Source organism: Toxotes jaculatrix, chromosome 18 (genome assembly GCF_017976425.1).
Source record: "Toxotes jaculatrix isolate fToxJac2 chromosome 18, fToxJac2.pri, whole genome shotgun sequence".
Classification (NCBI taxonomy): domain Eukaryota; kingdom Metazoa; phylum Chordata; class Actinopteri; family Toxotidae; genus Toxotes; species Toxotes jaculatrix.
Window position 1 is genome coordinate 18,771,871 of NC_054411.1, and position 22,688 is coordinate 18,794,558.

Genomic DNA, 22,688 nt, shown 5'->3' on the forward strand with positions numbered 1-22,688 from the left:
GAGGGAGACGGGAGAGAAGGGGGGAGAGGTGTACAGGACACGTAATTACCACAGGCAGGAGAGAAGAAGGAAAATAGTCTGTGCTCCCCAAGTAAAAGAAAAGAACAGATAATATACTACCATAAAATGCTGCAAGTAGATCTGATAAAAAAAAAATCTCATTTAAATGTTAATATGTCTCATAATTAGTTATTATGAGACATATAATATGTCTCTCTAAATCAGGATGTAAGGATGTAATCAGGATTCACCCAGCAGCTGTGGGCTGTAATTGACAACACGTGCAACTGTCATAACTTCTGGCTGGAGTTATGTGCTTCCTCTGCCCAGATGGCAGCTTTCCATTTTTACTAAATAAACACCCCTTTGATACCCTCAGTCCAGTTACCTCCATCATATTCTTTTCAGTCTTTCTCTGTTATTGCTGATATATCTATATAAGGGCAGAGTACGTTCTGCACATGTCACTCAACTCATGAAATCTGCTAAATATGAAATCCTGAAGATAAAAGCCCTCATGTGGTCGTGGGTCTTATGTAGCGGTCTACACATGCTACAGCGCAGCTATCAACATCTGTCCCTGCATGAACACCACCATCATTACGACTACCACCACCACACAGATCAACACAAACAACGCTAGCATTCACACTGGAGCTGCAACATAGCGCAGAGGGCTGCAGATAAATAATGCTGTTTGATATATGGGCTGCCATTTTTAATATGTCTGGCTCAGAAACACATGCATTGTTCACAGGCTTTAAAAAGAGTTGGTTTTAATGGGAAAGACTTAAGTTAAGGCCTTTAAAACCAGACTATGGATGTTCTGTAAGGAAGATGAGCTCATAAATAATAACACACAACTTTGCTTGATTAGATAAACACAGATGTTGTTACAGCAAATTTCTTGTTCTGGAATGAACAGAAGCAGATGGTCCATAATAGTATCAAACTATCACAACCCTGTCACAAAGTAAATAGAACAATGAACGATTTGTTCATTGTTTTTTTTTTTATATATTATCACCCTTTAAATGGATGACTTGTTAGTAAAGAATTGTTTATTTACACATTCAGCAGATCCAGAGCAACATTATCATTCCTTTGGAGTTGTTTGGCTCTGTTTTTGGTCTCCACCAACAGCTGAGGGAAAATCTTGCCCCACCAGCGAGCTGGTAGCTGCGTCTCTCAGCTGTATGGTGTTGATCAGATGATCACTGAAAAACAGGTTCCTGCTGAGGCTGAACTTGATTTAGCTTACCATGTTCTGTATGCTGTACGCCCACCACTGGCCTTGTATGTCCAAATAAAAATGACAGTGACAAAACCAACACAAAACTGTGTTGAGTGCATGTCATTTTATTATCAATACATCTTATCAAGAAACACTGAATGTCTTTCACACAAACAGGGAAACCCTAAAGTGTGGTTCTGGCACTAGAAGACAATGGAGAAATTGTGTGTCATTCCTCCATTCACATACTGCTATCCCCTTTTTCCTTATCAATGTGTTTTCTCTTTTTTTTCCCCCTTTACTTCCAGCGACCACCCACCTTCCCTTTGCCATGGCCCTTTTTACTGTAGGAGGAAGAGAGGAGGAAAGAGAAGGGAAGTAAAGAAGGATGTACAGGTGGAAGCACATAAACAAGACACATACGGTTTATCATATTTAGTATAAAAGCAACTACTCACAATTTCTGAGCATGCTGGATTCTGTTCAGCAGCACAATGATCTGCAGGAGGCAAACAAGAAGCATTTAGAGGTAACAGGGAGAAAATAATCATGAAAGAGATCAGTAAGTACAGTGTATATGATGTATATACATTTCACTCTTGCTATCTTCCTGACCAGTAGTACCTCGTATTTCTGGTGTTTCATGTGCTCCATGAAGTCAAACTTCTCAGACTCCAGCTGGTAGATCCAGTTCCACATCTCCTGGGCCCGTTGCCTTGTGTAAGCACAAACACGCAAAGAAAAATAATTTATGTTTTGTATGTAATTTATTGTTATATCTATTGTATAATTTATATTTACTGAAATCCACAGCTCATCAGAAATGATTCCCTCATTCCTCTTAATGACACACTTATGATTATCATCATAATTCTTTTTAGCTTTTAGATTTTTAGTTGGACAATTGTTGTTCATTTAGGTCAATAGGTAAAGCTCATCTTGAATTGGTTTTTGAAATACAACACAATAAAATATAAATCTAGAAATGTGTTCAAACACCCCAACTTCAGGTTATTAATATGCATTTTATAGCTGCTGTAATGGTGTAGCATCATTGGTTACATAACTTAAACACAACTGAAGGAGACTCACTTGAGTGCATCCTCCCTCAAATTGTCGATGCCTAGGGGCTGCCGTCTGTCAGCCAGAGTCTTCTTCTTGATCTCTCTGCCCGTCAGACGCTTGCCCTTCCTCGACTCGGCCTGGGACAGAACATACACAGTCAACAATCAAGCTGTAGCATCATCATCATCTCCTAAACATCATCACTTCTGGGAATAACAGCTGTTGTCTGACCTTGGCCAAGAAGCCTCCAAAGTTTGCTCCCATGCCAGACAGCACTTTCTTCTTCTTGGCCTCATCATCAGCCTTCCTCTTGGCCTCCTCCTCCTCTTTCCTGTGACGCTCCTCCTGTGATAAAGGAACCAGAGAGCCATGTTTACCTTCTGAATTTCATTTTTCAGCCCCTGTGTGTGTGTGTGTGTGTGTGTGTGTGTGTGTGTGTGTGTGTGTTACCGCAATCCTATTCTGTCTGTCCTTCTCCTTCTCTGCTCTAACCCTCTGGATCTCAGCTCTCTCTGATCGACGACGCTCCTGATGGAAAGAAAAGTACAGATGCCACAATTTTAATCCAATAAACTATGCAAATGTAAGTACTATGGAAGTACATCAGCTTAAGTACAGCACTTGAAGAGCTGGCTAAAGTTTATGTACTAAATGTGCTGGCCACTATCAGTTTCCACTGATCAGCTGCATGATATCACATCTGGTCAGGAAGTGCTAATATCAAAGTGAGGTTACAATTCGGTCTTTGAGGCCGATGAGCTCCTCCTCATCCTTCTTCCTCTGCTCGAAATGGACATCAATCAGAGTGTGCAGCTCCAGCAAGTCCTTCTCCATACGCTTTCTGTGGATGTCCTGTTGCAACAACAGAGTGTTTATTTCCATGTGGGCAACACAGAACTGAAGTTGATTATTTCACCACACTGATGTGTTGGGTTCTGTGCGTATCCAGAGCTCATATCCGGATAAGATTGTTTGAAGTTTATTTACAGCCATTCTATTGGCTCTCACTTCCTCTGGTTAAGTATATAAAAGCCATCCTGCATCTGAATTGTGTAAAATGGGAGGGAAAATGTCTTTGGCATAGAAATTTCCCCATCAGTGATGCAGGGCTCACAGTTTGTTCAGGTTAACTGAACTGACTTCTCACGCTGCAACACTGACAGCTGTGGTTTCCTGATGATACACGATACCTCTTCAATGGTTTTCATCACTTACATCAAAATCCACCCTCTCTCCCTCAGGAATCTTTGGAGGAGCAAGTTGAGGCACCATAGGCCTGCGGAAAAGCACGGAGCACATTTTGATGATGGAATTTTGAGAAACATAAATATCAGAGAAATGTGACATTTTGGAATGAGAAAAAAAGAATAGTGGGACTGAACATACTTGGGTTTGGGGCGCTCCTCCTCTGTTGATGAAAGACAGGAAGATGAGCAAACAAAAAAAGATAACAAATGATAATATGAATAAAAATGTTTTCCTTCAAACGTGAAAGGGCAAATGGGAAATCTGAAAGCTGTTAATAAAGCTGTTAATGTGGCTGAAAGCACAGCAAGCATGGGGCTGAGAGGAGAAAAGGCAACAGAAAGTAAAGCTATTATTAATAGTTATGAAAAAATAAGTGCAAAGACATAATGTTTATAACACCAAAACACCTTCCTTATCAATCCTCCATCACACTGAACTTTGCATTTACAAACTGACTATATTTACTAGGCCATTTTAAAACATGTTCTAAAAAGGTGATCATAGCATGGAAGGTATGGCTGTTTAATTATTTAGGAAACCAGTTACTCCATAAAAGATATTTTGTTTCCTACATGTGAGTTTTGCAAGATTGCTGTTAAACAGTCCTGACTTGAGAAGGATTTATAAGAGTAAATCTAATTTTAATATGTTAGATAGTTATTTTGGGGAAGAAACGTTTGCTGAGCTTGAGAAGGAACTCATGGGTTTTACTCTTCAGGGAACCACACTACCACTGTTTCTCACCTTCCTCCTGGGCATCTTGATCTGACGTACCAGCCACATAAAGACAGAATGAAAGATGGCGGGACGGTAACAGGAATGACACATGGAGCATCGAAGGAGTCATTAATGATGGGTGAAAATTAAACATGAGGAAAGCAGGGGAAAGCAGGAGAAAGGAAGGAAAGTTGAAAGGAAAATGAAAGATGTAAAGAATAAAAGGAAGGAAGGACGGAAGGACGGAAGGAAGGAAATCAACACACCAGAAGATCAAGAGGCAAAAATGGAAAGAATGGGGAAATCAAAGTGAGAAATTAAAGAGAAAAGAGAACAAAAGAAGAGAAGAAGTGTGGAATGACTGAAATAAATCCCAAGTTAACATATGATATTGCACTGGCAGCAAGCATGAAGAGATAGTTCAGCATTTTGGAAAATACCCTTTTGTGCTTTTTGCTGAGAGTTAGATGAGAAGATTGATGCTACCCTCATGTCTGCACGATGAACATGAAGCATCCAGCGGCTGGTTAGGTTAGCTTAGCACAAAGGCTGGAAATGGAGTTGGCTGGTAAACAGGTGACAAAATCCATCTCTGAGCACCTACAAAAATGAATTAACACAACTTTCAATGTGCTGGCAGTTAGCCAGCTGTTTCCCTGTTTCCAGTCTTGATGCTAAGCTAAGCTAATGGCCTGCTGGTTGTACTGTCATTTTCATTGTACAGACGTGAGAATGGCATCAATCAGAAAAGTGCATTTTCAAAAATGCTGAACGGCTGCTTTAAAACTACCATTTCCCATCATGCAGTGTGAACTTCACTATGCACTAATGTGCACCACCCAGTGTGTCTGTAGGGAAATGTAGTTTTCTGGAACATTTTGCAAACATTTATTATTACATAATGCACATACAGATCATTTTGAACATGTAGTGTTGAATTTTCTTCATATTTCTGTGAGGTAGATAACTCGTGTGCTCCAAAACATGGTGGAACTCATGGTGGAACTTTGGCCCGGCCCACCTACATTTAAATCCTCAGAGAAAATCTTGTAGAAGTAAAACATCATGTATGTGCATGTGTATAATAATGAATGCCAGAACACATACAATGGTTGCAGCTGCAGAAATGAATAAAACATTGAACATTTAAAGGCCAAATATGTTAACATGTTCCAAAGCAGAGATGCTGCATACAAGTATGATATGTCTATGATCTTGGACAGGTCAGTCAGCAAACATGTACTTCCTGCCAAGGAGCAGAGCATCGTATCTGTGGTTACTAGTTTTAAAAGAAACACATAAGTCTGTACAAAAATCTAAAGACAATATTTAATGTGTGCACTATGCATAACATGTAGCACAAAATAAAACAAATTTCTGGGTGACCTGCATTTTTTTGTTTGACAATCATTGGTACATCTAAAAGCCAAACTGATTTGATACATTGCTGATATAGAAACACTGATTACTGCAGCTTCAAATGACAATTTTTTGATATTTTGTACTTAAACATATTTACATATTTAATTTTAGAATCAAACATGTTGGCTGAAGTGGACAAGATCATAAAAATATCATGTTAGATTTCCTACACCTTTACATCAATGGCTACAGCAGCAGGCAATGACAAGTGCAGCATAACGTTTACATTGCTGACAAAGACATGGTCAAAATGGCGATGGCATTGTGCTTGGATATGACATATGACTTTCATCCTTATGAAAAAGTACTGTACGAGTAAAAGTGTTGTAATTTACCACTTAGATTCAGTATTAAAATACAATGCAATACAAAGAAAATTCTTCTTCCTCTGTTTGTCTTCTTCTCTTTAACAAATAAATAAAGACATACAGTGGGGTCCAAAAGTCTGAGACCTTGTTCCTATTCACTTATGTCTTTATTTATACATATCTGGATGCAAGTTTCACCTGCATTAGGTTTTCAGGATAGGCCATAAATGGTCTCTAAAAATGTGACTCATAAAGTCCTTACCTTGATACTCTTGCTGCTCTGATAATCAGGGACCAGCAGTGTCAGCCAAAGGAAAGCCAGGATAGAAGGGGAGGTGATAGAGAGTTGATGGTGTTAGTACAGTGTCACCCACATTTCACACAGTTACGAAGAAGGAGAGAGGGGATTTTATTTTAACACATACAGTATGACAGAGCATGTTTTATCCACAGACTTGTGATACAACAGGAGGAGGTCCTGCATGTGTGCTCTGCCTCCTGGAAGTCCTCCTGACCTTACCTCCTCCATCCTCCTCCGCCTGCTCAGTCTCGTCCTGCTGCTCTTCCTCAGCCTCTGGGAGAAAGGAGACCAAGAAATGAAAATAGTTTCATATAAATCTTCATCAGTGTTCTTTATTATGTCTTGTGTCTTGTCATGTGAGAAATATAGACGCATCTGACTGTGCTTACCCTCCACCTGCTCCCTGGAAAGGGAATACAGAAACATTGTTTATCAGGTAACGTCACACTTGATTCATTTACACTGGAATGAACAGATGACAAGTGATGTTAAATGATAAACAGTGATGGACGCTGCTCTACTCACTCGTATTCCTCTTCTATATCTGACATGGCTGCAACAAAGAGAAACACGTAACAATCTAATCAGGAAGATGATGAATGGAGAGGTAGAATACAGCACATCTATCCTACGTACAATGGTCAGATAAATGGTCAGAAAAAAAAACTTTATAGGGTGAATGATGGCACCCAGAGGATGCTCTGTTAAGTCAAAAAATTTCCCTTGGCCAACACTTTGGTTCATGATAAGGTATAGTATGTTAAAAAGTAATTTCTATAAAAAAAATCAATTTCTATAAAATTGCTGTGGATACTCATAATCCACAAAGGATGAACCATAATGTTTTTGAGACCATGAAAATCTTAAGCAGCCTTTCCTCTTCCACACTACACATTTTAAAATATAAAACAGGGGCACTGCAATGAAATATACTCAGGAAATTTCTTTCCGTTTTTTTTTTTAAGGCAATCCTGAGCTCTTCTTTAATGCCATTAATTCTTAGACCCACTACTGACAAGGCAACTCATGGGGGCCAATAAGTCTTTTAGCTTCCTGGGACTTAAGATAGACATTTTTGGTCCAACGTTTTCAGATTTCGAGACAGACACAGGATTAATTGACATGGATTTTGCCACAGTCATTCATGTTCCCTTTAGGGTGAAGTTTAACAGCTTTAGGGATCCGTTATAACTGGCCATCTATAGGTCAAAAATTTAAATTTGTCCAATGTGTCATGACCAAATAAATGACCAGTAAATGCAGACTTGAACGGCTGGCTCTCTGTAAGTACATGAGTGAGTCATCATCACTAAACCACAGGTGACCACAGTCTCTATTCTCCTGTGATTAATCACTTTGGAGATAGAAAAACACACACAAGCACAGAGTGACACGGTGAGATGCTTTTTGCTATAAATTGTCTCTCTGAGCTGCCATTGTCCTGACATAAAACCACGCACAGACAGACATACACAGTGGGTGTGCGCTGACAACTTCCTGGCAAGCGGGGGGGGGGGGGGGTTGGAGAGATTGATGGAGTGTCAACAGGTGAGAATGTGACAAGGGTTAAACGCAGAAGGACCTGGACAGATAAAGTTTCTCTCACTTTCTAGTTTCCCCTACATCTCTCTCTCTCTCTACCTTTGTCCTCACCCACTGTTTTTCCCTCTGTACAGGTCTTTCCGACAAACTAAACGGGATGACCTACTCTGAAACACTGTACGGGTGAACAATATTAGGACTGAAGGTCTGTATGTAACTGTAAGATATTTAGATTGTACAGTGTAAGTGTATTGAAACTTAACGCCTCTAACAACAAGTCTTAACAAGTAGTTTCACAGTTTGACATGTTAACTGAGCAACTGACAAGTGACTGACTGACCTTGACACAGGTCAAAGGTCTTTGTCACTCCCTCCCCATTATTCAAAACCTCTAGCAGTGGAAAAAAAAAGTTGCTTGTTTCTGTCAAAATCTGATTGTAAAGCAACAGAAAATTTGTCAATCATCCCCTTTTCATTCTGTTATCCCTCAACACACCATCAAGCTCTCTCTCTTCTCTCTCATCTTTCTCTCATCAGGAAGAATTTATAGTGACCCTGTGACCGTGTGGTTGAATTTATAGAGGCGGTAACTGTCGTTGAAAGCTCTGCCCTATCTCTCCTGTCTGTTGTTGTGCCCGCTGCAGTGCCAGACTCAGCAGCTTGGCATAGTCAGACACCATAAGTCCTTTCAATGGGAAATCAGTGAGGCTCCATTCCTCCATGCACTGTTAGCTGTCACAGTTTTTGACTCTCTTTTCAAAGTTGTTTACCTGTTCTGGATCCTAAATTTCTTTTCATCATCAAGCAAACTCTTGCTGAGAGTCTGGTTTCAAATTTGATACCACTCTCATGTCTGATTGGTAAATGTAAAGTTACAGACAACAAGGTGAAACAGCCTGATGCTCCAGAAAGTTACTAAGCTTGACAAAGTGTAGCATAGTGTAGCATTAGCAGCTAAACACTCTCATGGGTTGGTAGCGACCAAAAACAGAGCTGAAAGAGATTAAATATTGGACTCATTGATCAGCAACACTGTTTAAACAGCAACTGTTTGCTTACAGGTTTGCCAAGGTATAAAAATAACTGCGTTCATAACTTGATTTCCAGAAATGTAAAAGTATTTCTTTATAGAAAGGTTTTGATATAAAATATGTACCTTATAATACTTATTTTCTATACAGTTTACAACAACAGAGCAAAAGACTGAGGGATACATGAGGGTATTGACATAAAAAAAGCCATTATAAAACTTTATCACAAGAATCACGAAGATTAATGCCTTTCTTAAAGGCTCTTTCAGTGTTATCTTAAATGGTTATCTTCAGTGTTATCTACAGCCATACTATGTTGGCTGTAGGGTGAGAGGGTGGCGAGAAATGACGGATGGATGGATGAATGAATGAGAGGTGCACATTTCATGGTGGGGAGGGGTTGAACCGGGGGATTTAGGAGAAGAGTCAAGTTCCAGCAGGCAACAGGCATAGGCCTTAGCAGGGTTAATTTTAGTCAAGGACAATATATGTGACTGTGTCTGTGAAGTAAAGGAGAATGAGTGTGCTACAACACCCCATTACTATTAAAGAAAGTCCACTGTAGTTTATTTATAGATTCTAGGACCCTTTTGAAAAACAATCCAGCTGCAGTAAAACTCCATCAAATGAAAAGCTGGGTTGGAGGACATTTATTTATGTGTGGACTTAATTACAACTTTATTAACAAGCTAACAGTATAGTTGTGTACTGTCTCTTTAATCTGGGAAAATAGTGGCTATGTTGTTTGACATGAACATCACGTATGAACGGGCACAGCAAGGTGTGGCAGGTGAAAATGTGACACTGATAAGGATTCAAACGAGGAGACTCGATAATCAGACAACAACCAGAAAAGTTAACACTGACCTGAACTTGCCGTTGTAAATGTACCACACACATACACACACACACACACACACACACACACACACACACACACTCTCACATTACCAACTGCATAGATGACATTTGTGTATGAAGACACCTGTTTTAATACCCTCCATTTTCCTTTGAGTGCTAAAGTTAGCTAGTCTGACTTCAGACTGTTAGCATTTGTGTAAGTGGTTGACAGTGACCACAAATGAACAAAGGGATGGGTGGCAGACTATGTATGCATGCACACGCGCACACGCAGTATTCACAAAAGCTTAATTTGCTGTCAGACCTTTGACAGTTAAAAAATAAAATAAACTACAAAAAAATAAAAATAAAAAATCCTTCACATACTTTTGGCCTGAGGGCCTTTAGGGCTAAAAATATGAACACAGTTTGGCACAAGTGGCTAAAAGAGGACCTCTCTGTAGGACACTGTTAGTCATCACCCTTTGTCTCACTACAGACTGGACCCCTAACCCAGGTACTGGACCACCCACAGATAATCTACTCCCACCTGCTTTGTGGTTTTCTAAATGTATGCAACTGTACATGTCAGTCTGAGTGCCTGTTACACTAACACAGACACCACAGGTATATATAAGAAGTGTAGATGTGTGCAAGAAGTGCAGTGTAGTGCAGGTAACACAAGGTACACATACGTCTATCACTTCTTCCAAGTACAGATGTTTTTACACTGTTACCATTCATTATGTTCATTCATTGTATCCAACATATAATGCCTATTCAGTAAGTTATTAAACTAAAATATTGCAAAAATGACAACACACAAACAAAAACATATTTAGTCTCTTACCTCTACTGATATATACTCAGATATACTATTGCTAGCTTTTATTAGCAGGGATTTTGGTGATGTTTTGATGTTTTTCTTTTTTTTTTTTTTAAAGCTCGTCTTCGGGTGGATTTGGAAGTTTTTTTTTTTACATCAAAAAGATTAAGTACTGTCAAAATTGAATACATGATACCAATAAAGAATGATACCACACTGAAATGATACTGAAAAGTGAAAGCAGTGGCTGACTAGAAAAAAAATATATACATTAATCTCAAAGTTGGTTATATTTCATTTTACTGTAATGCTATGACAGCATAAGCTAGAAAGGACATATTAAAGAACATACCTGTATGAAGGTGTGGTATCGCCAGTCACAAGAGACAGACAGAGGAACAGAGACAGGAAAGAATGGCTATTGTACAGAAACAGAGGGAGTTTTATACTGAGAGGTGGAGGGGCAATGTGTGTGTGTGTGTGGTGTCCAAATGACTGTGTGTATGCATGTTGTGAGAATTACTGAGTGTCGGGGTATACAATACAAGAATAACTGTGAGTCCATGTGCACAAATGTGCACATTTGTGTGTGTGTGTGTGTGGTCAGGGCTGGGGGCCACAGGCGGATTAAGCAGAGGCAGAAAGATGAGAACCTCGCAGGATTAGGGAGAACAGAGGGATGACCTCACTGGACAAATGGGGTGGTGCCACAGGGCAGGTGGAGAGGGGGATGACAAAATGAAGAGGGAGGGCGTGATGGATGGAGATAGAAGGCTGGCAGAGAAGGACGGGGGGGGGGGGGGCGACAGTTTGTGAAGAGACAATGGTTATTTTTCCTTGTGTAATCAAAGCTGACACTAGAGATCCTTTCAGAGGGGGGTTACAAGGTAAAAACTAAACCAAGCTCAGGCTTTTTAAACTCACTGTGAGCTTTACTATAAAAGAAAATGACTCCTGAATCCACAGCTACCACATCAGAGTACTAACAACTTCTAATAGTTCAACCTTTTGTGAAATAATCTTATTCTCTTTCTTGCCGAAAGTTAGAGGATTCATTAGTTGCAGAGTGGTATCAATCATCTCATTGAATATTTTTTTTTGGCAAAAGTAACAAAATTCATGGTTTCTGTATTGATTAAACAAATGTATTAGTAAGCTGATAGATGTTGTTAGCTTTGGACAGAGCCAGCCCAGCTGTTTCCACAGTTTTTGATCTAAGTAAACTGGTTCCTGACGGTAGCTTCATATTTCTCTCGCCAAGACAGGAAATGTGAATTTCCAAAAATACTTTAAAATGCACTTTCAATGCGATCAGGCACAAACACCACACCACACTTAAAGCAGTGTTAATTCTTATAGTCACTTGGGGGCAATGGAACAAAATGTATACACAGCACTGACATGTTTAGATATAAACTGGTCCATTATGTTCACCAGCTCTTGTTGCTAATGGTATCGGTCTACTGTTCAGTGCTGCACATGTAGCGTACAGTTGGTTTATCTTGAAAACAGCTGCCTGCTGTACTCTGACAGCAGTGGGAGTGAACCAGAGCAGTTACACAGTGAGGCCATTAAACCAGAGAAATTGGGTTAAAGATACTAAGCAGAGCTGAGGGGAGAGGAGCTGCAGATTTCTGTTACAATTCTGTGTGGATTCATCACCGCACCCAGACTCCTAATTTTCTCCTAATACTTAATACCTATTTTGGAAAAACCTAGTCACAGCCAGTGTAAACTGCCAAAGTGTTCACCTCATGTGTGGGGAATTTTATTAATTTAAGCCTTGTATGGTGTTCAGGTCTGTGGGACCCATTTTCATTTTTTACCAAAAGAAAAATTAAACAAATGGCTTGTAATTGGGATGAAGTAAACATCTGTTTTTTAACATAAAATTGTTTGACTGTGTTGAATTAAAAACCCCAAAATGCAGCGGGTCCACCAGACACGTGAACACTGGCTGAATAACAAAAATATGAACACCACACAAGGCTTGAAGTTCTTCACACACCCACTTCTTTACACAATAGCCACAGAAAAACATGTGACAACAGAGCCAGCAAAACTGATGAGGACACTCATCAGTTTTGCTCAAAGCAGGAAAAGAGATAAGAGCTAAGAGGAAGAAAAGGGACAAAGCAAGAGAAATAGAGAAGTGGACCCTGTTACTAACCAGACTGTTACTTTGGGAATTTAAGGTATGCTGTGAAATATAATGAGCTTGTCATGCAATTTATATTGAAGCTAAACTATCAGAATAATTACAACAAAATTTCTCAACACGTGGTGTTGACTGCTTATTTTTTTTTCTTTTATAAACTGGGGATATTTCATTTCCAACATCTTTAAAAGTTGTCTGCACCTGTAAGTAACACTTCCTTTCCTAGAGCAATCTACTTGAGTGACATAAAAATCTGTAAGTAGACTCACAAACAGATTAACTACATAGTAAATGCAGATTTCAAAATACCATGCACTTAGCTTGGCAGACACTTCTAATGCCTCTTTCAAACATTCATTCCATTAGTCTGAATACACACCATCCACAAACATGTTCCTGCATGAAGAAAAACACGTTACAGACTTTATGACCTGCTGCTGCTGTAATCTGCTCAGCGATCTGGTGAACGGGGAAGACACGAATCAAACAAAAGTGAGAGATCTGACCTCATAGAAAAACGCTTTTATTAGCACAGCATCAACAAAAATAAACAAAAACAAAGTAAATAAATTAATTGACTGGACATAACTTCTCCAGTTTCATGAGGACACCACGGGCATAGTGACTGTCAGGATCTGAGAAAAATAAAAAAGTGTACAGTATGTTAAGAGACATACAGGGGCATGCAAAAGTTTGGGCACCCCTGGTCCAGATTTCTGTTAATGTCCACTTGCTTAATTGTTAACACATTAACAGAAATTTTGACCAGGGGTGCCCAAACTTTTGCATGCCACTGTATTGTGTAATGTGTTTGTTCAGCATATACAGTGCTTAACAAATTAGACCACCACCCAATGTAAGGTTTATGCCACAGCTGCCCTAAATTAATTACCAAAATTTTTTGTTTCTGTAAAGGTTAATACACCAGAATGTAGAAGCTCTTTAACCAAAACGATATTTTTAATGCTAAAATATAATTATTATTTTTATCCATTAATTTTCAATTTACTTTTTTACTAAAAAACTGAAAAATATCGTAAAGCACATTATTGTGTGTTGTTATAGTGACCTCCTTGCATTCCTGAACAGAAAAATTAGTTTTAGAGGTTGAATGCTTGAGTTTTCTGTTTTTGTTTTTCAGTTATTATGTGTGAAAAGGACTATTTAGCTGTTTCTGTTTGTTATTTGCCAAATAATTAAGAATAGCATTTTTTAAGTTAAGTTTATACTTTATTGATCCCTCCTGGGGAAATTATTCTCTGCATTTTTCCCCACACTTGCTCAGGGGTTGCAGAGGCGGGGGAGCGTGTCTTCTTCACCACCACCCATATGCATTGCGCGTATCCATTGTGCTTGGTCGAGGAATCGAACCAGCGACCCTCCGATCTCCGGCCGGTCCAAAGTCCAAAGCCGCATGCCTAACTTGCTGCGCCACGGCCAACAAGTTTTTGAACGATTTCTAAAATATTTATGTTTTCTGACAGGTGTTCTAATAAATTTGTTAAGCACTGTACATGTGTGTTTATATACACGGTTGCCATCATTGTCACAGCTTGTGACTGTTTCTGTACAGTATGTACTTTATGCACATGTGTGTTGTGTACCTCAGTGCTTTTGTTGTACTGTGCCACGCTGTTCTCTTGATCGATGAGGAAGGGGTGGCAGATGTCGAGGTGGAAGAGCGAGGGCCGGGCTGTCAACACCAGCCGGTCCTCTCCAACGTCCAGAACCAGAGAGCGAGATGATGGCTGCACAGGAGACAAACACACCCAGCTCAGGTTCTACCACACTGAGCTTCTGACTGCGTCTGCACTTGTACAGCATATGATTTCATGAGGTAACATCTCATTACATTGTATGATGTGCAGCCTCTGTGACTACATCTGGATGCAGATCAGTGCAGCGTGGGTTGGCTATGAGAAGCCTTCACCTAAACTGAAAGCATGTGCCAAATCACCTGAAACATTACGGTATATATATCCACCATTAGACCAGTGAGTGAGGTCGAATGGATCACATTTACATTTGAGGCAAATGATGGGAGAGGAAGAAACCGGGCAGAAGAGGTGAGTATTTTAGGTAGTATAGAATGTGTGTGTGTGTGTGTAGAGTCACTGTCTCACCACCCCGGGTAGCTTTATCTCTGCTATGAGGTACTCAGGGTCACCAGCAGGAGGCTCCGCAAGCAAAGTGAATTCTGGTCTGGAGAAAGTGAGAGTGGACCAGACAGAAGATGTGGGAAAGGGACAAACAAGAAATGAGACAGGAAAAACAAGCGGATAGAGATAAAGTGATAAAAGACACAACTGTGGGAGCCTAGTTTCTCTGGCTATACATGCAAATCATCAAAGGAAACTTAGAGGAGACTTACCGTCTCACTGTAGCAGTGGAGATTTCCCTGTAAGAAGCAGAGGGAAGCGGGAAATTTTAAAACCTGATACAAATCTTAAACTTACTGGAAAATTACCCTCGTCTTAAATGAACACACTGGATGATCACTGATAGTCGTCTAATCTAATCTCCATGTTGTTGTTGCCTTCCTGGCTGACTCAGCACTCCTCTACAGGAAGCTGCCATAAAATGAAGTGTTGTTTTCATATTTGAGGTTTACTCTGTCTTTGAGATAAAACTGAGTATACTCAGAGACGTCAGGGTACCATTTTACTTTGAATAACATTTTAAGCTTTTACTGGGATATAAACGTTTAATAACTGGTGTGAAATGCACTACAATGTGCTTTTAAGCACATATGGAAATTTGTAAACATTTATTGATGTACTGTGTTTGTCTGTAATTATAACATCTCCTTTTAAGACACTTTATACTACTACAATAGTGTTTTCCTGTAATGTAATTCATTATCCGTTTATACACATCAGCCTCAATCTATGGGTCCCACTGGAGACGTTAGAGCTACTGGCAAACATTCATCAAACCATTAATCAAATGTTTATATACTGCTTATAAATGTTAATCAAGAGGACTTGTGTTACAGGAAAGGGAAAACCCTGCAGCAGGCTTCAATGTTGATCTTTTGATCATGAGTTGCATGGGACCTACTGAGGCTGCAGCTCTTGGATCACTGGTCTGCTCTTTGTCCGAATGTTTTGCTCGCTAACAGAGCCCAGGAACTTTCTGTTCTTCATTACCTTCCAGTCTGCAGAAACAAAGAAACAAAAAAAACCTCATAAATCTACAGCCACTATCAATCTGACAAAACAAACTCTCTCTCTCACACACCCCTACTGTCTGTACTTCTTTGTGAGGACATAATGTATCCTAATACAAATCCGAACTGTAACCATCAAAATTGAATGTCTAACCCTAAAACCGAGTCTAAATCCTAAAACAGCAATCTGAACTACAGTGAGGACAGGCCAAAATATCCTCACTTTCCCAAAATGTCCTCACTTAGGTGGTCCTCACACTGTGTAGCCATACAAGTACACACACACACACATACTTACCTCTGCTTAGCTCCATGTTGTATTTGTTCTCCAAACCCTCTAAAGACACCAGAATAACAAACTGCTGGAACAAGGGATCCTTCTATAAGACAAGCATATTTCATAATGTTACTTTAATATGATAACGTTCGACTGTTTTGATTCAGTGTTGCTGCTGTGTATGGCGGTGGTGGTTCATGGTGGTTCCAGAGGCAGGCTTATCAGAATACCACTGGCTTCGTGAAATCTCCGACCCATGTGGAGAAAACTACAGTTCAGATGGAAAACACATATGGCTCAAAGAACAACCAAATAAAGTAACAGTTCACTTGTCCCTCATTTTCACCACATTATCTTAATAAGCTGACTGAAAACTCTTTTCTGCCTGACTATAATGTTCCCAGCAGACTTGTTTTCAAATGGGGGTGCGATGGCTACATACGTGACATTATGAGAACAGAAAGTCAACCTGGATTTTTGTATAGAAACTTGATGATTTTTAAAAGACTATACTTAAGTATTAGCAATTCTACTTGTTATTGCTTTTAAGATATGAAAGAAATATAACTTGTGGGAATTTTTAACAGTATGTGTGAATTTTCTGTGTTGGTCCATATTTTAACATGTACACACATTGGCTTGAAAAATAGATCATGATCTCAATAAGGCTACCTGGTATACGAGAGGATAGAAAAATGTGGTAAAAGGGTGAGGTTAAAGCTCCAAAGTCCATGTAATCGTAGAAAAATACTCTTGTATTGCATAGTAGAGCTCCAGCAGATTGTATAGTAGTATTAAACCTAGTGTTACAAAAGTCTGACCTTACATTTTCCTACATTTCTTTCTAGCATAACCCTGTTTTGCTGCTTAGGTCCTACTTGGACAAGCAAGACAGAGGTTATATTAAGGCTTTATTGTTTGTACTTTCAAACACATTGGTTTACTTTAAAAAAAAAAAAAAAAAAGTACACATCTGTGACACCAACACTGACTGTGGATGCCAGTGCAAACTTTCCCAAAATCAGAGGGACAGGGCCGCTAACGTTAGCCTATATCCTAATATCACTGTAGGAAAATTTGGGTTTCAATTTTAATAAGCACCTTATGGCAGAAAAGCTGATCTAGAAGCAGGTGGCAAATTAACAGAGAAAGGCACAGAAAGTGTCGTGACAAAGCTTATGAGAAATGGAAAGCAATTTGTAGTAATGCTGTTAATACTGAAAGTTAAGTGAACAATATTCACAGGTTTCATAAACATACATTATTTGAACATTTGGTACAATGAAAAACGATTAGTTGATTTCATTAAGCACGTGAAATGGATTACAGAATGATTAGACAATTATTTCATATCATTTCATACATATGCTGAAAAGGAGAAAATGTTTTCTTTGTGAGTGGGAGAGAAGGTGAGATATGGTGCTGGAGTGTCTGTGTTGGAGATCCTCCTGAGTTCCTGGTATAAAAACAACCAGCCCGTGTTGCTTTGTTTCATTTGATTTGCATAACAGACAAATCTCAAACAGAGACAAGTCTTGCGGTGATGAAATGGGCTCCATTTCACTCTTTTGAAGTTGGGCCTGTTAATTCTCATTTGCTCCGTCCATTTCATTCATAAACAGGTCATAAATTGTTTCGGGGAAAGAGCCTGTTGTCCATCTGATGGCTTTTTGTGAGAGCTCCATAAAGAGTCCTTTAGTCCCTAAATTTTGACCGTCCTTGTGACCTCCTTACTGGTTTTCCCCGGCACCAGTGCTTTCCACCGCAAAACTCCACCCTCCAAATTTCCAAATTCGACAGGACTACTGAGCCTAGTTACAGCGGCTAAACCATGATTGAACAGCCAGTGTCGGGGGAGAGGGATTCAAACAAGGATTTTTCTTTGTTTCTGATTTGTCGCTCTCTGATTCAATTAGGTTTTTCAACTTGCAAGATAAGATTCTGGTTTTAAAAGGTAAAGGAGGCTGGTGTATTACATTTTAAATTTATAATCACTAAGTATTAAGTCTTAAAATGATACATTTAAATATAAACCTCTTAGCACCATCCTAAGCAAATACTGTGAACAGCAAAATAAACTATTACATCGATGGAAAAACAACACCATACACACCTGGCACCTCTGGAAGAACTCCTGGTTGATGACCACATCATAAGCCGTGCAACCCTGAGAGCCTGAAACAGAGAGAGACATATCAAACTGATCTGACAAACACATTTTTCAAAAAGAGGAAAAGGCTGAATTTGATAAAGTGCCTTTCACAGAAGTTTTAAAATAGTAAAAAACAAAGGACTGACATGGGAAAATGGGAACCCATCATCTCCTGAATACAACAGTGCTTCAAATTCTGTATGTTGTCAGCTTGCATTTGCTCACACAAAGTACCACTCTTATCATAAGATGGCAACTTTCATCATATCATATCATTTTTTTTATTTTTTGTAGCGATTGGGCCTTACACTTAAATCATTTTGCAGAGAAACTCTTTACTTTGCAGAAACATTTTTGACCCCTCAGGAGCAAAGCTGGAATTTCAGGAGGTTTTTGGACAACTATTCATTTTCTGTTGTAACATATGTACCTATGAAAAAAAAAAAAAAAAATTGGCTTTAGTTGCATACTGTTGTCTACTTCTGTGTGTGGCTCGCCAAGGCTCATGGGAACTCTGTAGCCACTGGGATCCTCTGATTGAAGCAGTTCCACAAGCTCCTCTCTTGAAAGTTCTGGTGGAGGCGGGACTGAGTTTGACTGACAGATGTTGACAAACACCTTCTGTTTGTCTGGCTCTGAGAGAGTCTTGACGCAGATGCCTGAGAGGGAAGAGATAATAATAATAATGTGGCACTGTCTTCCAAATTAAGCTCTCCCGTGTAAGTGTATGTCTGTGTGATTTGATATAACTTGTATTGTGGAGCCACTTACCAGGTTGTGGTCGGATTACTTTAGAATCTGGGTTTTCAGTCTGCATCTTTCCCATTGTCTAAAGAAAATAACCAGTAGTTTATTTAAGACCTACCGGGAATTTTTACACACATGCGATTACATCAAAAGAAAAACTTGACCTGAATGTCAAACATACAAAGCATGAGCTATTGAACAAGTGAAAGCTTTGAAAGTTCACTAACATTAATAAAAAGCAATTCTCACAAGACATGATTTAGCGGTCCCGGGAGGACAAACCGGAGAAAAGGCCATCTGTGTCTGAGAAGGTTTTACAACGGGCAGCTTTTTTTTTGTATGTATTTCAGTATTATTTTCTTCACTCTCTAAATGCTTCCAAGAAATCCTGTCTCCGTGAAGTCCAGCAGAGGACAAAAACAGATGATGGAAGTTCTCTCGCTGCATTTCAAGCCGCCCAAAGCCCAAGAATTTTATCAACTTATCGACTGCCTTGTTAATGTGCAACAATTGAATGATACTACTACAATTATGAGAGCTATGTAGACATTGAGATATAAGGTAGGAACACAGGAATTGCCTGTGCACACATGATAGCATAACCTTGAAATGCCTATGTTGATCATTTTACCAAAGCTGAAAGACAACTTGGTTTCCAAACACCCAAAACAAATGTTTTTAAACTTGTGAACCAACATGCTTTTCTAAAAATGTGCTAGCATTACAACGTCATGTGCAAAGAGCGTAAAATCATTTTATAGAAGATAAATAATAGTAACAATGGACGTTTTCCCCAAAAGGAATAGACTGACATTTTGGTAAATGCCCCTATTTGCTTTCTTGCTAAGTGTTAGATGAGGAGATTAATATCACCAAAATCATGTCTTTACATTAAATATGAAGCTACAGCCAGTTAGCTTACTTCAGCATAAAGACTGGTAAACAGCAAGTCTGGCTCTGTCTACAGGTAACAATATCTTCCTTCCATCACCTTTAATGGTCACTAATTAATGTGTTACACCTTCTTTCTGTAATCCAGACAAAAACCACCACTTTGCCGGGGTTTCATGCCATATTATTTCTTGAGGACGTTACTGATCCCAACCAAGAAACAGTAAAACGCAAACTATAATGTGTTCCTACATGAACTTTAATAGATGCTGGTGGGTAGAGTTTGTTACTGTTAGACAGAGACAGACAAGCCAACAGCAGAGTAGTATCAGAAAGCAAGCAAGTAAAGTAAGTATATTTCCTAAAATGCCAAACAATGCTAAGCAACTTCTGAATGAAGAAAAAAGAATTAAGGATTCTAACATTAAATCTATTCTCTACATGTGACTGCAGCTAGGCAACAGTTACGTAGTCTGGTTTTAACCCAGTTCACTTTAAAGCAATATTACCTGTAACAGCAGCTGTTGATACAGCTCCTCTTGCTGCTGTAACTCCAGTTCAGAGTTGAGGAGTGAGGAGTCTGTTGTCATGGCTACGGGCAAAACTCAGTCAGTGATTCAACATTAAAATATAAAAATTTAACAATGATTTACTTTTGATCAGATAACTATCTGTAATGTGAAAGAGTTGTTAATACGGCTGCTATCTCTCTCAGCAACCATACATATCACTATAAAACAAAACAAAACATATAGCAAACTAAAAAAACAATAACAATATAGATACTTGAAACGCAATGAAAAGTAATGGATCCATGGCTTGCAAAAGATATATTATACACACATACTTTGCACAACTTTTATATATCGTTCTACTGACTTCAGTATGAATGTGTGTATTTAATTTGAAACGTGGACACAACAAAGACACATAAGCTCAGAATAGTTAAACATGTTGAAAGCTGTTCCCAGTATTTGCATGCCAGCGAAGAGCTAAGGTGAAATCAGGGGATACGTTGTAATAAGCTGATTTCAATAAAGTAGACATTTTCCACGTCATGAAGCCCTAACTGATCAACTTACAACAAATAACCACTGCACTATTCACATAACAACATAACATCCAGCACTTAACACGTACTTTGAGTCTGTTGGATGCAGTTTTTCTTCAACACGCTCGCTTTCCAGCATGCACGGTGACTCAATAAACTTCAATTTCACTAATCAGGACACCTGTGGGGACAGGGCTGTTAGCACCTCAATTAGCTACATAAAAGTCAGGGCTGGAGCAGGGGCCAGTACGCACTCTTGCCTATCACAGCTCACTGATATCAGCAAAACATACTAGTAAAAGTTGTGATGCTCGTCGTCTTGGTTACATGCCTCATACTAATGTTTTTTGCCCACGCTGTTCCCCGTCTAAAGACGTTAGCTTAGCTTTAGCTTCCAAGCAATTCCTACCTGCGACCACCACCAACAAGCTTCACTCTTTGTTTTGCCTGTGACAGTTTCACTCTCTGTGGTGTGTACCCTGTGTTTACTGTGTCGCCCCGTCACCTCTCTAAATAAACTAAACTAAATAAACATTTGTTTACCTTTCCACTCGTACTAGCAACTGCCGTGAGATGTCACGATGAAGTTCAACGCAGCAAAAACACCACTTCCGATTGCAGTCCTTCAGAATAAAAGCATCTCTAAATAATCCTAAAGGTCTGTACTTTATTCTCTCACTACCACTGAGTCTGTAGCAAGAAATATGCAAGCGGTCATACATTCTAGGTGTCTGCTGTACAACTTCTCTTGACTGGTTGTACCTCTTACCTATTTCAAGCTCCTCCTTCGCATAGTGCCCTGCCCTGTGTTCTCACTTTGTCAAAATAGCAATATGGTTTTCAGGAAATTAATTAATCTAATTTATTTGAAAAAATTGCACGAAAAAGCAAGGCTACATTACCTACAAGACAAAGTTCAAATAGTCCAAGAACCCAGAAAGCACCTGGTTGAAAATGTCTTTGGGAATATGCACCACTAAAGCACAGTATCAGCTGACATGATAGGAATCGTAAGTGGGGTTCTTCAGTACTGCCTGATCTCAAGGTCATGTCTTCAAGTGATTTCCTGTCAGTGCTGGAAGATGTAATCAGATCTTGTAGCCTGAGTCAAAATATCAGTGCAACACTTTAATGCACTTTATTCTTCATTTTCCTTATAATTTAGAAGTATTATCAGCAAAAGTCAGTAGACAGTAGAAGTCCTCATGCTGCAGAACATTGGTCACTGTGACTGATTCTTATTATAGGACATTATTAGATTGTTAATATGGATGAATCAGTGTATAAGTAGCATTTTAATGCTGTAGCTGGTCGAGGTGATGTTAGTTTTATATATGTGTTATATACTGTTAGATAGTTTAGATGTTCCAAAAGATAAATATGTCAACTTTACGTTAATTTTGGGGGGTCACAAGTCACACAATTGGTTTGATCTTTAAAAATTTATTGTATTTAATAAACTTATCATACAGTTTTATGTAAAGTCTTGATCTCAGAAGTAAGCAGTCAGAACTATAGCTGACAAATAAAAGTAAAGGGCAATGAAGTAGAAGTGTAAAGTAGCATAAAAGCAAAATACTCCAGTAAAGAACAAGAACTTAAAACTGTACTGAAGCACTGTACTTGAGTAAATATAATTAGTTACTTTCCACCCCTGCTCCCTGTCTTAAAAGCCACTTTCAAGACTTTTATTATTTCAGTTTTTCATG

General features: G+C 39.1%; 2 protein-coding genes across 4 annotated transcripts; both read right to left on the bottom strand.

Annotated features, from left to right (window-relative positions):
• Nucleotides 1-1,343: 1,343 nt before the first annotated feature.
• tnnt1 (troponin T type 1 (skeletal, slow)) lies at nt 1,344-11,011 on the bottom strand. 2 transcript variants are annotated; one of them, XM_041063473.1, is made up of 15 exons: nt 10,887-11,011; nt 6,821-6,848; nt 6,685-6,698; nt 6,515-6,568; nt 6,257-6,274; nt 4,292-4,312; nt 3,686-3,707; nt 3,515-3,575; nt 3,035-3,151; nt 2,750-2,827; nt 2,531-2,644; nt 2,327-2,436; nt 1,859-1,949; nt 1,693-1,733; nt 1,344-1,578 (listed from the first exon to the last, which is right to left on the bottom strand). In XM_041063473.1, exons 2-15 carry the CDS (start codon nt 6,844-6,846, stop codon nt 1,533-1,535), a joined length of 813 nt encoding a protein of 270 aa, XP_040919407.1. In that variant the 5' UTR covers nt 6,847-6,848; nt 10,887-11,011; the 3' UTR covers nt 1,344-1,532. The 2 variants fall into 2 exon arrangements, with proteins under 2 accessions (XP_040919407.1, XP_040919408.1); XM_041063474.1 differs by lacking the exon at nt 4,292-4,312 and having other exon boundaries at nt 10,887-11,004.
• Nucleotides 11,012-13,194: 2,183 nt separating this feature from the next.
• Nucleotides 13,195-21,593, bottom strand: pih1d1 (PIH1 domain containing 1). 2 transcript variants are annotated; one of them, XM_041061688.1, is made up of 12 exons: nt 21,523-21,570; nt 21,069-21,160; nt 20,438-20,520; nt 19,062-19,119; nt 18,761-18,949; nt 18,252-18,313; nt 16,160-16,241; nt 15,753-15,849; nt 15,064-15,090; nt 14,816-14,894; nt 14,297-14,440; nt 13,195-13,327 (listed from the first exon to the last, which is right to left on the bottom strand). In XM_041061688.1, exons 3-12 carry the CDS (start codon nt 20,516-20,518, stop codon nt 13,292-13,294), a joined length of 855 nt encoding a protein of 284 aa, XP_040917622.1. In that variant the 5' UTR covers nt 20,519-20,520; nt 21,069-21,160; nt 21,523-21,570; the 3' UTR covers nt 13,195-13,291. The 2 variants fall into 2 exon arrangements, with proteins under 2 accessions (XP_040917622.1, XP_040917621.1); XM_041061687.1 differs by lacking the exon at nt 21,069-21,160 and having other exon boundaries at nt 21,523-21,593.
• Between the last annotated feature and the right edge of the window lie 1,095 nt (nt 21,594-22,688).

Excerpts from the sequence above, each read along its gene's own strand:
- tnnt1 (XM_041063473.1), bottom strand. The coding sequence starts at position 6,846 with ATGTCAGATATAGAAGAGGAATACGA. Across the intron at positions 3,708-4,291 it reads TCAAGATGCCCAGGAGGAAG|AGGAGGAGCGCCCCAAACCC; the intron begins GTGAGAAACAGT and ends TTTCATCAACAG. Across the intron at positions 3,576-3,685 it reads GAGGAGCGCCCCAAACCCAA|GCCTATGGTGCCTCAACTTG; the intron begins GTATGTTCAGTC and ends GCTTTTCCGCAG.
- pih1d1 (XM_041061687.1), bottom strand. The coding sequence starts at position 20,518 with ATGACAACAGACTCCTCACTCCTCAACTCTGAACTGGAGTTACAGCAG. Across the intron at positions 15,091-15,752 it reads ATCCAAGAGCTGCAGCCTCA|GGAAATCTCCACTGCTACAG; the intron begins GTAGGTCCCATG and ends TGCTTCTTACAG. Across the intron at positions 13,328-14,296 it reads AGTACAACAAAAGCACTGAG|ATCCTGACAGTCACTATGCC; the intron begins GTACACAACACA and ends TATTTTTCTCAG.